This window comes from Morone saxatilis, unplaced genomic scaffold (assembly GCF_004916995.1).
Source record: "Morone saxatilis isolate NCDOM2014 unplaced genomic scaffold, NCSU_SB_2.0 Contig5, whole genome shotgun sequence".
Taxonomy (NCBI): Eukaryota; Metazoa; Chordata; class Actinopteri; family Moronidae; genus Morone; species Morone saxatilis.
In genome coordinates, this window is record NW_023340095.1 from 1,635,914 (window position 1) to 1,652,482 (window position 16,569).

At 43.0% G+C, this 16,569-nt stretch overlaps 1 protein-coding gene across 1 annotated transcript in view; it reads right to left on the reverse strand.

Moving 5' to 3' along the window:
- gli2a (GLI family zinc finger 2a) overlaps positions 1–16,569 on the reverse strand; it is an 83,496-nt gene that overhangs the window by 25,191 nt on the left and 41,736 nt on the right. Inside the window, exons 3-4 of the mRNA XM_035677247.1 lie at positions 11,277–11,382; positions 1,247–1,452 (exon numbers count right to left, since the gene is read on the reverse strand). Of these exons, the coding sequence (XP_035533140.1) occupies positions 1,247–1,452; positions 11,277–11,382 (312 nt within the window). The remainder of the gene's footprint in view (positions 1–1,246; positions 1,453–11,276; positions 11,383–16,569) is intronic.

A 16,569-nucleotide genomic window follows, 5' to 3' on the forward strand; every position in this document is an offset into this window, starting at 1 on the left:
GGGGGGGGGGGGCATTACTTGCCAGCAGCGTGTGCTTGGTGATTTATTGGTGCCGAGTGCAGGGCTGTGGCTCCTCACTTCTCCAACCTGTTGTTTGAACAGGGGTAGCGAGGACAGGTCTCACGTCGTGCAAACTCAATAGTTCAGGGTGTTTGTGTTTCTCCAGCCCAAACAAGCTGCACGTACGGCAAAGCATATGCCCGACACACCCGCAAATGACCAGCATGCACACACATGCAAAACACCTAAACATGCTTGATGAAAGGTGTGCTTCAGTGCCTTGTGTAGGGGAATGTATAAGGTGCAAGACTAATTATCACCGCTGGTTGAATAACAAACAGTGTGAACTAAAGCGTGTATGCGTGCAGCCAAGTTGGTTTATAGTGAACAGGATACATAAATACTAAACCGGCTCAACTCTAATCTCACCTCCTTAATGTTGACTGGTTAAAGCAGCTGCAGAATAGCCGCCACTTGAAAGATTTTCACTTGAAGTTTATTCTTCATATTGTGAACACTGCATAGATCATAAGAAGACTTTCCATGACGGTGACTATAACTTAACCAAGTGTTTATGGATGAACACATGTGCTTCGGCATTTAAAGTTATTCACACATTAAACATCCAGTGAACGGCATGTGAGAAGCTGTACGTAAGAACTATAAATGAAAAGTGAGTGTATCTACTTGGAATTGTACTACAGACAAAATTTGTTAACATAACCAAACTTTGCCCTCTACTTTGAGAGGCTGAATCAGACATTCAATACAAATCCCAAAGTCATCACCAGAGGATGAATATACAGTTGTGTATATGGATTACACAAGGAATGAGAGGAATACCGATCAGCTATGACTTTTATACTTTTGATTGATGTGAGGACATAAACGCAGCATGTGTGATTGGTACTCAAATATGTGTTTTTAAGGAAACAACTTTGGCTCGCCAAATTAACTCCTAATTCCACAATGCAGTCCAGTGGGATATGGTAATATACTTTAACAATGGTTGAAAACCACCATTTAAAAAAAGTGCACTGAGAACTGGCTCAGATCTGGAGTTGGTCCCCTGGGGGCTCCAAGTACTTACGATGGGTCAAAAGCAGAGGATGATATTTAGGATATTGCTATCCAGGCTGCTTGTTGGTGCTATTGTGGTTGAGGCTATTCTGGTTTTTCTTTTTGTGCTATTAGCAACAGGTTGATATTATAGTCAACAAACACTGGTATGAGGGGTTAGTCTTACCCTCAGCAGGGCTCAGTCCTCGGGCCGCTGAGATCATAGAGAGCGTGGGGCTGCCATGTACAGAGCGTAGGTAGTGCTCCATGTGGGGGCTGACGTAAGGATGTGGAGGGCTGAACGGTGATTCACCCGAACCCGGCGCCCCGTGGGGTGACAGACGGATCAGGGGAATATCTGAGATGACTGGACTGCCTGTCAGTCCTGGAGGTCTGTGAAGAGGAAGTAAAAGTTAGATACATTTAAATAAATGATACAAAGAGGAAGCTGTGGACAGAGAGAGAAAGAGGGGATGGAACATGAGGGTGATAAACAGAAACAGATAGTGAGACATGGAGGGATTGGAAACAAGCCTGTGTTAATTTGATTACTTGTATTGTGCTCACTTATCATCCTGAGTGATCTTCATTGGTATGTTCATAGACAAGCCTTAACTTCTATTATTCCACCAAAGTGTCTGCAGTCTCAATCCACTTACACCCTTTCCCCTCCCCAGTCCCACAGCTAATACATAATAATCCCCTTTTGTTTGCCTTCTTCTATTAAGCCCCGGAGCTACAGACAAGTCGAGACCAAGGGCTTTTCGACTGCAAGGCTACCAGGAAGAGTATTTTCTGTCTGTTTGGGTGGGCAAAACTACAGGGTCTTTCACATCAGGTATTACAAGGTGTATGATAAAAGAGCGCAACTGGATGTTTGAAACCTTAAGTAGCTGCTTAAAGCAACCTTTTTACAAGAAACAAAGAAGCCTCGTCTGAAGTTCTCCAGCAGCCTGCTGGTCACATCAGGCTATACAGTAAATTTGTCATCTCTGGCAGGTAATTGGCGGCTCTTCTTGCAGAAACACAGACAAGTGGGTGTTGTAATCCTCAATAGCCCTGAGGGGCTGAACTCTAGATAAAAATGTCTGCTGGCCGCTGGCGGTGGCATAACCCTTTGAAGGGGCACTGGTACTTATGTCGACCTAGTGTGCTTCAGCTGTGATAAGGGGCCTGTCGCTCCCTCAGTGTGTGGTAAGAACACCTGGTAGAAATTCAGCCCTCTGAAAGCCACTTAAACAAGAGGAACAATGACTAATAGAGAAAAGGCTGAATGACACAGTGTGGTTATATTACTGTTTTAACAGTAACCAATAAATGATCAAATGAAACTGTTTGCAGGGATTTAAATGTAAGTGGGCTTTTAGTTGAAACTACACTCTGGTTGAACAACAGGTGGGTTGCAGTGCTGTATCTGGCTTAACTTGATGCAAGAGACACACTTTTACAAGTAGGGATTGTTCCAAAAACTTCATTAAGACATAAGCTAGAAATAATTGATTAATTGGCTAACTGGCTACAATTGTTATTTCAAAATTTAGCCCCCATAAGCCATCTCTCTAAACGAAAAACTTACTTCTGTAGTTGCATAGGGACTTGGAAAGACTGAAGAGAAGTTAAACTGATTTGAGACAGAGAGCCAATTTACTGTTTTTCAAGTAATTACCCATAACTTCTTATAGTAATGCTTATAAACAGATGGTCACATAGATAGCTAAAAGTGAGTGAGAAAAAGTGAATGACCTAAAGGAGTGCATAAAATACAAACAGTTGAAATAGCCAAAGACTATGAAAGAAAGGTTAAAATAGCTATAATAATGGATAAAGGGCTGAATGTCTCCAGTTTCTATCACTCCAAGAGGTAGCAGTGCAAACTGAACTAAACATTTACAATTCAACTGTACAACACGCAGTTTAAAATCAACCCAAATAAACACGTTTAGACGGGTGGTGTCGATGGAGGGGTACCTTTATCTGACAGGGCTGTGGGGGTACATTAAAGAAAAAGTTTGGGAACCACAGCCTTAAGGGAACCTATGAAAGCAAATCCTCCCTTCAGGGGAGATGACCAGACTAATGAGTCATAATGCTGTCAGTGGGGGCAGAGGAGGGCCTCATACAGTGGGTAAAAAATGAGTAAAATGTTAGGCATTATAGCCTCCTTACAACATGGAATTGAGGTTTCAGATCACGTCACTATTAGTTCAACATTTTTCATTCTAAATGTTTGATTCTTTGGTCATCACCGTCACAGCCTGCTTCACTTCGGCCTCATAATCTTTTGGTAGAAAATATGACCACAGTGTCACTCGCATACGCCACCACAATGTAATAAAAACAAGAGAATGGCTGTCTTTATGAGTCTGAGAGCAAATGCTGTTTAGGCTGACACTTAAGCAGCTCGATGGCTGAACACATGAGTGTTTATAAGTGTGGTTTTGATTCTTGGCAGCATCAACTGCATACTGGGTACACAGCATGTGTGTGTATGTGTAAGAGAAGGGCGTAAGGAATGGTTAATAAACAGATGCAAGGCTCACACTAGCTGGTAACAAGATTCATTAATGTTCTTCAGTTAAATATAAAGATGAGTGTATGACTGCTACCAGGTATGTGAATATGTGAAATGATGATACGTCTACGTGCTGATACATCTGAAAGGAATCAGTAAGGGGTGTCAAATCATTTGACTGATAAAATGAGTGTGACTGGTCCAGGTTGTAGTTACTGGCTCTGGCTATGAAAGGTGGGCCTGAGACCTAGCAAGAATACTTGGCAGAACTCCCCTCCATCCTCCCTTCAGAGTTTCCCTGCTCAGTCTCTCATTCACTGTCCCTGTGCGGACGCCAACCTGCTCCCGGCCGAGCCCTGCCCAACTCATTCCGAGCCAACCAACCCAGAGCCTCGGCCCTCGCTCCATTTCCAGTAAGCGCCTGCAGACTGCTGGCCTTGTCCTAGGGCCAACTTTCTGCCGTCAGGCCCACTCTTCCCCTACAAACAACCATAAAGAGCCCTCTGTTCTGGGCGGGAGGGGAGAAGTGAGAAGAAACAGACGCTCCATACACAAAAACACGCTTCCCTCGGTCCGCCTCTAAGCAGCATACAGAGAGCTTGGCAGTGCCTCCTCAGATTAGTGCTCTGGTGCTTCACTGAAGGATACCTGGGTAAGCTGGCACTGGTGTTGGCTCTCTTCTTATCAGACTGAGTGACTCAAAGCTCCTCAAAGTAATCACACACTAGGATTCCCAGTGTTTAGCTAAAGCCTGAAGCTACAGTGCAATATTGTCGAGTATGTTCCCTGAAATTTCACCGAATATTAGAAACACCTGCCTAATGTAATGCAGGAGCCTGTTTCATCTTTACCTCCATCCAAGGATGGAGGCCGATTTAATAATGGATCACAATGGATGCCAGATTCCAGCTAAGTTTCCTGAAAATGTATGGTTTCAATATTCGTCATACAAATGCTGGGCATTATTGTACATTTTATATAATCTTATTGTTAACAAACCCAAAGCTCATCTGTCAGTACTTTCTAGCTTTTCTACACTGTCTGTGCCGGTAATTTTAACCTGTTAAAATCCACCTTCCTTTTTTTTTGGTGACTATTTACACCTGCACATTAATGCATATTTAGTGCTCTTGTGAAAATAAACTCCCATGTGTTCATAGTATTGAAGTAACATTGCAACAGTATGGTTCATTAATATGTTTTAATAGTTATGGCTTTGGCCATATGGGCAATAGCTTTCAGCACAACATAGAACAGCAGCCTCATCTCAAGCAAATTAAAAAATAGCTTCCAACTAGTCTCATGATGTTTGTTGATAAGACAATATGAGCCACCCTATATTGCTGTATGAACAAAAATATAATCAAGAACTTCAAGTGTGAACTTGCGTTGAGAAGAAATGAATTGCATTTCCATTATAATCAGCATGGCCCCTTTCCATGCTCCACCTACCACAACCATTTAGTAAGATTTTACTTTTAACCTATATCCATCAACAATAGTTATTTGTTTCTGGGCCGATAGCAAACCAGCGTGTCGACACGCATCACTCTGGCTGCCATAAATCACTCCTACGACCAAGAGTGAATATGAGGCCTTGATAATAAGGTGAAATTTACTGCTGTTGCCTGTCAGGAGGCTGCAAATAATAGTCCTCTTTGGCAGGTAGTATTATTGAAGCCTTGTCGATCCACCCTTTTTCTGACAAGATGTTACTTGAAGTCTGTGTGTTTTCCAGAGCCTTCAGTCACAGGTTGAATGGGAAGCTCATAGAGGGCCTCAGAGCCCTGGGAGAGCCCCATCTCTTACTCAGTGGCTGCCATTTAAAGAAACTTCCATCATACCTGAACACTATGGGTGGCTGTTGGAAATGGTAACAGTGCTTGCATATGGTTGCAAATCAGAATTCTTCATCACAGCCAAATAAAAGTGCCGGGAGTTTGTCCCTGTAAGGATGATACTTGAGGAGAACTAGGGATAGATAGAGGAATGGGAAGCCCATGTAAGTCAGTAGATGACATGCTTTCAACAAGGTAATTGCTATTTGTCTCTGTGTTCTGTACTATGTGATTACATGCTCTCTGTTGTTCCATTGTTAAAACTATGCTATGAGAAAAAGTGATTTGGACATGGTACAGCTTGTTGAGCATATGAGTAACCCTATGAGTAAGTGCATACCAGAGTGCATGTACATTAGATTGCTGGCGGGGGCAGATTGCAGCATGATTAGAAAAGAAAGATGTCATATTAGAACTCAGTCTTTCCAAGTCTCTTTTTATAGTCTAGCCAGTGCTGTACCACACAGACAACACATAGTAAAAATGTATTGGTATTGGTTTATAGAGAATAAGTGGGTCAGAAAGTGTCTGACAAACACTGCCACATCAGAATTATAGGCGGCTGTGTTTGTCAATCTTTTTAACTTTCTGAAAGCAACAATCCATCAATCAGGTCCACTTCTGCCAGCAGTTGTCCATGTGTGCTAACCTTGCAAGCAAGCTGGACTCGAGATCACGAAATCATGCCGAGAATCCATCTTGCCAGGCTTCAATATGGGCTTGTGTCCAACCACAGTGGTTTACACCAATCAGCATCCTGATTAAGAACTACTGGCAGCTATGGCAAGAACTATGAGTAACAATAGTGGCTTCTAAAGAGGGTAATGTAGATGGTGATAGACTGATGGTTCATCCAATCACCTGCCAAGTATTTTTTGAAATTGCCTGCCCTTTTCCAAACTGTTTCCAACGACAACTTGTGGTGTTGTGTAAAAGGTGAGAAAGGTGGTAGGGTTTAGGGTTAGCTCTCTTTATCCCATTGTTGCCCCAAGCTCTTCCATAATTATGTGTAAATCCAAGTGAAACACCACGAATGCCTTTGTAGACAGACTGACAAAAGTTTGTGCTATCCCTATTTGTAATTCCTCATGTCTTGTCCCTCTTTATTTTCGCCCAACTTTTGAGTGTGGCCATTCGGAACAGTTATAAACACTTCTGCTTTTGGGCACAGTGAAGTGACACTTGATAAAAACTTAATTTAAAGCATATCCCGGAAAAAGGGATTTTTGGATAGATACATTTTCTAGTTTCACAAAGTCTGAATGGGTCTTTCTGCAAGCAATGACAAGATGCTGCCCATGTAACTTGTTTTCAAGGTGAGGTGTTAAAGCCACACTCCAACATCAAGTTCCCTTTCTGCCTGTCTGCCTGCCACCCTGCCCTCCTGGCTGACCAACAAGTTAGAATTTGCCTCTCTGGCATTTTCCCTACTGGCTCGGGGTGGGATGAATTATGATGTGACACACTCCCTTCTGTACTTCTGGGCAGCCAAGGCGATCAAGATAAATCACCACACTGCCCCACAGGGGACATGCTAAGATCCTGCCTTAGTTGTTTTTGGGGCCCTGATCAGGATGCTGAGGATTTGGACACAACTTGATACTGTACTCCCTGAGAAGCGAGGACTGTGTACAAAGGAGGGGCCCAGTAGAACTATGTCAGACGATGGGATAATATACTTAAATGAGATGGGATTACAGAGGGTAATTATCCATTATTCGGCTCCGTTGCTGTCACATACCATTTAGTCTTTTTTGAGTGCAAGAAAATTACATTGAGACCGTGCGATAAACCGTGAAAATTTCAGGCTATTGATTTGCAACTTTGCCGTCTTTTGATTGATGGGTCCCTTGTCTTTTCAGCAGCACATTCCTGGCTGTAACTCAGGGGAGCATCCAAATTCAAACATTAACCGTGACGATGAGCCTGGGCTGGAGCCAGCGAACAACAACATGAGATAACAACACGTCTGTCAAAACCACTGACAACCAATCGTCAGATTGTCCCCCCCTTACCTCCCACCCTCTGCTCGTCTCCCTACCCTTCCCTTTTCCATGTTAACTAAACCAAAACAATGAAAGGAAAAAACAACATCAACCCAAATGGCTGATCTGTAAACTGTATTTAATCAACACATTCCGTGCTGTGGGGCTGCGGGTCCTGAACAGGCTGATTGCCTGGTGAGTGGGACCACATCTGTTTGTGTACAGGGGCGGTGTAGGCCACAGCTTTGCCACACAAAAACCTTGGGCATATTTCAACTTTTCAGTGCTGCAATTTGCCCCCCGACTGCTTCCCAAAAAGCATAAATACGGGTTGTGGAATGAGCGGGGGATCTGTTTTTCTCATCCATTGCGTTGTCGTTGAGGTTCTGGGAACGGAAGGCTGGATTTCGGATGCTAATTACCCGGTCAAACATGCTGGCACGCTGGCTGGCTTTCCTGGCTTGTGGGTTTGCAGAGAAGATGCCCGACTCCACAATATCCAGCAAACATCACATAAGTGCTGTCTCAGAGTCCAACTTCTGCTGTCATCCTACAAAAGGCTCTTCCTAATGTGTTCCAGAGACAGTTCGGATATGGCACGTTTCTTCTCTCCGGAATGCTAAATTCGTGAAAAGGCAGGGAAACCACAGCCGGAAGGTTGCTACTTTTAAATCCTGGATTAAGCATTTGGAAATGTGCTGAAAGATGCTTATGTACTGACAGTGCAACCCTGAGTAATGTGTATAAATTTGATTCATATTCATTCATAGCCCAGGAGACTATTTTGTCCAACCACTTGTCTGTGTCACATTTTTGAAGAAGGTCTGTAGGACTGTATGGGCCTTCCACAATCCAACAAACACTGACCCCTTATCTATGCTAACTTCTGCTTCCTTTGGACCCTTTCCTTAAATGCTTGTCCAATCAGTGTTTAAAACCCCATTTCCGACACCGTACATACAAAACTTCCAAAGAAATTGGGTAAAAATGGGATGCAGCCAACCAGGAGGCTATGGTGGCGAGCTTTTCGCCCCGCCGTTGAGTCAGACCATCAAATTTTTGTCCTTTAGGCAAACCTGGGCGTCATGGCTTATGAATTACTTTGTGGTAATCTCACTGATGCCTTTAGGGTGAAATAAGCGTTAAGCCCAATTCTTTCTTACTTACAGAGGAACTCCATCGACTTTACACATCATAGTCCAGAACTGGGGAAGAACAACTGTATATGGGAAAAAGTTCTACAAAGTCCTGTGCGGCTCCAGAGGCAGCTTTGCAAATGATGGTTGGGGCTTAAGTAGTAGTAGCATAACACAACCAAATCTTTGACCTGTTGGCGGTTGCATTGTGGGTAATGTAGGCGGCAGGTTTTTTGCATTAAATAAAAAAGACAATATCTCTGGTTCTGCTGCATCAATTCTGATCGATTTTGATCCTTTTCATTAATCTGTCTACCCTGAGTTACAGGAGTAGGACGCTCCATCGGTGGATAAATCAAAAATCAAACCTTTTTAGTATGTTAGCTTAATTAAACATTGATAAGAAACATAGATAACTGCTTGCTTAAAGCTATTGTACACATATGCATTGGCCTAAGCACACAGAATACCCCAGTCTATTCTCTCTCACATTGTCAGCCAGGGAGCAAGGCAGATAATAAAGCAGTGAGCACTACAGGATCTGCATTATGACAGCTGTGACAGACTGACCTGCAGCCCTCATTATGTTACATGCAAACAGCAATGACGGGCGCTCCATATGAAAGTTAGCATGATCCTTCAGACAGGAAGTACAACTCTGACACACAGCAACCAACCACTGACAAAGTGCTGCCACCAAGCGCCTTGCACCGACACCCTGCTCCATTTCCCCAGGACGACGCGCAGTAATTAGGTGAATTTGGCACATGCTGGGGAAAAGACAGCTATATCAAGGTCTTGATGAATTAGTGGGAGCACTCTGTCAGAGTCACATCACATTAATCAAAACAAACCGGGTGCACAGCCACACTTTCCCCCCCTCCTTTCCCTCGCTTTGCAGGTGATGAATAGCTCTGCCTACACTGTGTATCACCTGATCTTGCTGAATTTAAATGTAACAGCACAGTTCTCACAAAACCTCTATTGATCTTACTCCCGGGTTCCCTTCCTGGATTCGAATATTTTAGATAAGCATAAGAGGGCCTGGCAATGTTAGCAAGGCCAGACTTTTATGGTAATGCCACATTAATAAAGTCAGAAAATAAATTAGTGTTTCTTTGTAGGTCAGGTTAGGAAGCAAGTTTCAAAACCAAGCACACAACTGGACTGCCAACCTATTTATCCTAAGCAGTATACTGTGTTTTTAAAAGCTTGTCAGACATTAAATAAATGTTTGGTATAAGTTTGGACATATTTCTACTTTAATAGCCAATACTAACAGTTTTTCTAAGGACTTTACTATAAGAGTTAGTGCTGCCCATTTTACTTTAGTGGAGCTATGTACTTCTTCCAACATTGTCTTTCACCGGGCTTTCTCTCAACAAGGCAGTTTTACTAGAGACGATGTTTCTTGGCAGAGTTCCTCATTTCTGGGTTAGGAGAGGAGATAGGAGTGGAAATGTTAACAGTCTGTTGTATTGTGCTAATGTGGCTTGTCTCCCTTCATCTCTGTCTCCCTCTCGCTCTGTGTATCTTGTTTGGCTTTGATGTATTTTAACTTGGCTCTGTCACTGAAGCTCAGAAACAGGGGCTGCCCCCCCCCCTCCAGCTCTATCAAATAGGAAGGAGTTGTAGGGAACTCTCAGAGGGATAAAACAATGGAAAGCGACAACTGACCTTCACAAGTCACATTAGCTTTCAGACATTATTTACCCTTGTAAAAAGTGGAACTGCTGACTGTTTTACATAAAAGTCTATTTGTTTGTTAGCCTTCATCACCAAGTGGTGTTGCAACAATTGAGTGGTCCCTCCCTGCTGCTGGTAAAAAGCAACCACAGACCAGTATGAATGATAAATACAATCATGCTGTGTTGGATTTACTGATGGATTATTTTATGATGTTGGAGTGTTGATGTTTTTTGATGAACTTTTAAACGTAGCTCACTCACACGATAAGAATTTAATTGAACACATACGGTTTCCCAATTTTCCCTTAAGCAGCAGAAATCACTGTATTCCCTCATTGCCTCTTTGCAATGTGACCTCAGTGATAATAGTCATATCAGACATTATGTTCACTTCAGGACCGCAACCTGTTCACATTGGAATCTGATATGGGCCACATTCAACAAATAATGTGAGCAATAAATCAGAATTGACTACTAAAAGCTTCTTGTGTGTCATTTTATTCACATTTCCCCAAAGCTCAGCCTGACATATTTGTTATCTCCAGAAACTTCTGGATCCAGAGATCTGCTGCTAAAGTTCTGTGGAGTTGAATAATGTTTGGTTGCACAGCAGTAGGCTTGTTCGAGATGAACTGCGCCTCGCCTGTCAAGTGGCCGAGATCAGGCAGCAGCAGGAGGCAGAGACAAAAAGCTGCATATAAGTTGGACAGTTTCCAGCAGCCTTTAAAGAATATACAGGAAGTCATAGAAATCTTTGCATCCTGTTAGATCATCTGTAGGCTGCCTGTAGTTTGCAGACCATGTTTGGATATATAAATACACTTTAGTACTATTATCAACCACACAAGACCTATTGGTTAACAGATTTAACCTTCATTGCACAACATGAAACAACTAAAATTTAGAGTTAAATATTAAAATCACACAGAAAATTAGGAAAACGTCTCAATGTGTGTGCCAGCCTATCGACTGCACCACAGTTTGTTAGGGAGCCTAAACTGTGAACGTCACCATGACTGTTTGTTTCAGAATGAGTGGTTATTTCCAATGAAACTTACCCATGCATGGCATGGAGTGGGTGTGGCTCATAATGGTATCGCCCCTCGTGGTGTCTCATGTCAATTGGAATGGGTGTGTGAAACGTCGGGAAGAGGTGGTGGGCACCTGTGAGGGCAAAGAAGAGAGTAAAGGTCACAAATGAACGAGAAAATACAGTCAAACAAATATGATGACACATTTTCCAAAGCTGGCCAAATAAGAAGAGATAACGTAGAGCAAGTCAAGCTAATATTGAGGCTGAAATACAGTTCCTGACTAGTGCCTGCAACGCAGCATGAGATGCAACTGTACCATTTTACTGTTCCCGTAATCCACCAGTAATTGAAACCTTCCACACTGTCTGTGGCTTTTGGCCCTGGGAACTGTACGTTCATTAATGGCTCTCTATCCATGAGACCAAAGCAGGGTTTACACAACAATGAATGTGTTTTTATGTGTCAGACAAAGAATGCACAAATCCACCATTTCCTGCCATAAATGGTCTGATGGCTTGAGGGAAGTCTCATTAAGACAACACAGCCGATCTTCATTAATTACTGTCATTACAACCGCTGAGTAGGAGACATTACTGTCATGATTGAAGGGGGAGGAGAGCTCTAATCATAGACAGAAAGCCTACTAATTCTTTCTGGTTTGATATGTTGAAGTTTGGCATGTTTGTTGCAGGAAAATAAACCAAAAAACCCCAGAATGATCTCACATTGTGTGTGTGTGTGTTTGTGTGTGTGTGTGTGTGTGTGTGTTTGTGTGCGCACTGTGGGGGGACAGAGACAGAGAGTGTAGAGCAATGCAAACCCCCTGGGTCGATCCCTGCTTCCTATTAGGATTCTCTGGCTGTACGGTCCAGTAAACCTGGGATGACCTGGGAGCAGAGACCACCAGGGTTAAAGGTCGAAGCTCAGTGAGAGCAGATCATTATTTCTATATGAGAGGACCTCTGGGACTGGGTAACAAGGGGGAAATGGGTGCGACTTTTCACACCAATGTAATGCCCAATATGCCAAGAAGACTAAACCCAAATTACCTGCTGCCAGAAGTAAAACAACAGTCACGCCACACTCACTTTTCTTCCTCTGTTTCCACTCCTTTATAGCAGGAATACTAGTTTCATTCACTTATGATTGTGAAGTAATTCCACTTTTTTGGATCGCTGTTAGCTTCCGTCAATGAAACCCAATGCTTCCTGCTAATTTTTCACATTAAATGTCTGCCAGGAAAGGGACTGATTATGCTGATTCAGCCACTGGACTGCTTTTAACGTGAAACATCTGTGCAGGAAGTGTTGTGTTTCATAGATGGTATTTTAGCAGATTAGAAAAAATAAATAAATAAAAATTTAAATGTAGAAATGGCTGGAAAAAAATAGTAAATAAAAAAAACATATTTAAAAAAATATGATCAACAGAGTGTTGAGTGTACATTATGCTGACTGTATCAAGACAACAGGTCAATATGAAAGAGGTTTTGAGTTTATATGCTACTGAAAAAGAGTGGAAATTAAATACCGATAAGACTTTTCCAAACTAAAAGCCTGGTTTCTGCTATTAAATATTGCTTAATCTGCTTGCTGCTTTCTATAGTTCATGTTTCAAAGTCCAGTGTTTGTCATGCTATGGATTTTCTTTTCAAAGTTTGCATTCTTTGTAAACACCTTCCTGTTTGAGATGTGCCTAAGGGGTCCTAACGCCCTAAACAAGGTGCAACAGGACTCTGTGCCTGTGGGCTATGGCAGAATGCTGGATGTTGTTTTTAGGTGATGCCAATTACAAAGACAGACATTACTGCTACTTAACCCTGATTGAGCCTTTTGTTGTTGTGCTTGAGGTAATCATTGTGACGTTGTACCATCTTGTTCTTAGTTAATTCTGACGGGATTACACATGACTGGGGGAGGAGAGTCCCCCTGAAGGCAGCTCTGAACTGTGAAACATTCGACTGGTGTGGAATTTGTTTAAGGACGAGCATTACCCAACGATGATTGTTTTTCAAGACTGCATGGGTGTTGCATTGCATGACATTTGCTGAAATTAGCCGTGGCACACATACAGTCGATTAAGATAAAGAAGATTGTGCAGTTGGGTGATTCTTGTTTTTGTTAAGCAAAATATGAAGGTTGTGCCAAAAATAGTAATTATTTTACTGAAAAGATGTCTGTCAAGCGTCTGCCCAGACACACTAGCCATAAAAACATTACATTGTCAGAAGACCTATCTTCAAAACATGCTTGGATAATTTCTAAAGGAATTTTACTTCAGAAATGATAGACATGGCAGAACTGCACAGCAGTAACATTAATGAACACCCTGAAATTTTTACAAATCACTGGACGTTCCACTGCACGCACAGAATAGTCAAAATTGTGTGCAAGGCCAAAGGGAGTTGTAAAAATGTCTGCTGTCTCCTCTTGTCTTTGAGCTCAGAAGGCCAGGGGCTCTGCGTTTCTATCAAGATCCACGCCGCTGGATCTCAGCCAGCGAGCCTCCCTTGCTTTTGTGCGCAAGACAGGCGGCCAATTCCGAGTCAACTTGTGTGTTACAAAGCCAAAAAGAGGCGCCCAATAAATGAGCGAGAGGGAGTGAGAGCTGGGAAAAAGGAGTCCAAGCTTTGTTTCACAAGTGGAGCCAGAAGTTCAGGCTTTGTCTGGGAGGTGCCCCCTGCTTGTGCTGCCTGGCACATCTCTGGTGGAGAGGGTGGGAAGGCCACGGGACAAGGAGACTAGACTATGAGAAAGACAACAAGCTTGTGCTGGAAGTCGGGGCGGCGCAGGAGATTATTTTGGACCTGTCGGAGAGAGTCAAACCTGGACTCATCTTCAGTTGTTTTCTGCTGTAAGTGTAACATTGTACTTGTAAAAGCCTTTATGATCGGGTCTCATAGATTATTAATCAAAATGTTTTTGTTTAAATCTTCCATTAAGGAATGATGTTCAGTCCATTAGTGAAAACGAATACACAAGCAAACTAAAATAAACAATATCAAGCAGAAGCCCCCCCCCCAGCTTGGGGCTGCTGGATGTGGGGGCGATAAGGGCTGAACAAGCCCTTCCATCACCCAGACAGCTGCATTGTTTCCTGGGCTGCAGGGACAACTACAGGCAGGTACATGGTTGGGACGATTCACACACCGCAGTTTCTTGATTTACCGCCCTCCTGTCTCCTTTGGGTGTGTTGGCATGAAGGGTTACTCCACCCTGGGCTTCATACTGTATATCCAAAACAGAGCGGAGGACTGTTCAGACCGACTTTAGCACAACTTGTCTCAACTTTTACCGCAACACAGCGTGACATTGAAGCGGAAAGTTATCACTGTGACAACTTTCCAGAGTTGGAAGATCCTGTCTTGCTATGAGGCAATGGTGTGTTTTAATTCTTGATAAATCTCAAAAATCATGGATTTACCGCTCAAACTGGACTTCCTGAAATGTATTTCATCCTAGTACCTAACACAGCACTGATGGATCCCTGTGTTAGTGTGTGTGGAAAAGGTCACTAACTAACTTTAAACCATGGCAGGAGTTTAAAATGCAGTGAAGTGCACTGAGGGGCTTTTATGTTGGTGTAATCTTATATCATAAATCAATCCATTGCACAGGAACTTTTAGCTGGTGGTCGTTCTCAGGCACCATATCTGCTCTGATCACTCATCAACATGTTTGTTTTAAGCCCGAACATATCTTTGCCCCCTAGCCCCCATAACGAGGCTCCAGACGTGCCAAACATCCTGCCAAGCAGCAGGGTTAGAGCCCCACATCATCTCCTCCTTTTTAGTTTGCATCTTAAAGCCCCGGTTTGATCTCTCGCTAAAGACAATGCCAGGTGTTCGATGTTAACAAAGGCCCCTTCGAGTCTCATGACTCAGAGAAAGAAGAAGGAAAAGCACTCTCTCATTATGTCCAAATGAAGCCCGGATCAGGACCATGCTGAAGTGGAGAGTGGAGTGGGCTCATGTCTTCGAGGAAGTACTCAACGATAATAATAATGCCCTGAGAGGCCAGGCCAGGCCAGGAATAATTTCGGGAAGAAAAAAAAAGCCTTTGTCGTGCTTTGAGAGAAAGGGGCAGTGAGGGAGAGACGGAGAGCGAGAGGGGGAGAGGAAAGCACAGAGAGAGAGAAAGAGAAGTGAAGAGCAGAGGAGCAGGAGAGGTGGGGGTGCTCAATTCAGACAGGAAATTCCAGCAGAAAAAGTTGGCTTGCGTCCTAACTACACAGCGTCGTGCCAACGGCTATACACAAATGCTCATGTGCATGCATACACACTCACACACACTCACAATTACACACACACACAGACAGTGATTTGTTCTGCAGTTCGCTCTCGGTAAGCAACCATCAAGAGGGACTGAGACAAACACAAACGTGTTACTTTGAGGTTGAACAGAAATGCCTTTCTTAAACACACACACGCACAAAACACACTACAGCAAGTGTTATGCCCAAGGTTAATAAAAAGTGTATGTTTAGCCTAATCCGGGAATCCCGCACTACACACACAACATGAGACCTGCAGGTTTAGTTTGCAAGACGTCGCTTCCTCTAGGGCAGTACATGGGCGAGTGATGGCGACAGAGGGATTAGAGGCTTACAGGAGAGCACGGAACCACTGCCATCTATGAAAGGAAGTCTTAACAGAGTGGCTCTTTACTTTTAACAGCCCTCGGGGAGGGTAAAATGATACCTTTTTTATTGATAGGGGGATTTTGGGCAGAAGGTAAGTGGATTAGGCCAATGGTCTCTGTAATGACACAAGATGGTTTGAGCGGAAATTCATTAGTCCCTGTGAACTTGTGCAAAGTCTGTATATGTTATGATGAACACATCAAACACTCCCTCCCTGGGAAGACTAACACACTTGTTTTCCAGTGGGTTTGAGTCAGCACTGTAAAGGGGGCTTGAAGCTTCTCACTGCTTTATGGCACATTATGAAATCAGATGTTTATATTTCAAATACAACAGTGTTATTAGTCAGTGGTTGTGGCTAGGGCTGGGTCCTGAACCTCAACACTTTTATAGGACGGGCCTAAATGTTTCCATAAAAGTCCATAATATTCAAAAAGTTCATACTCAGATTCGTAATTGTGAATGTTTAGACAGTTCTTTTACAGCTCCTTGGGTTTAGATAACATGTAACATCTGAGACGTTTTGCTTTTGGTAAGGTACCAGAACTATTGGGGTCTTTTTATACTGTACATATCTTTTAATTTTCTTTATTTACATTTTTCTTGTACTCTGTGTATTGTTGTGCACCAATATACCATGGCAAATTCCTTCTACTTGTCAATAAACCTGATTCTG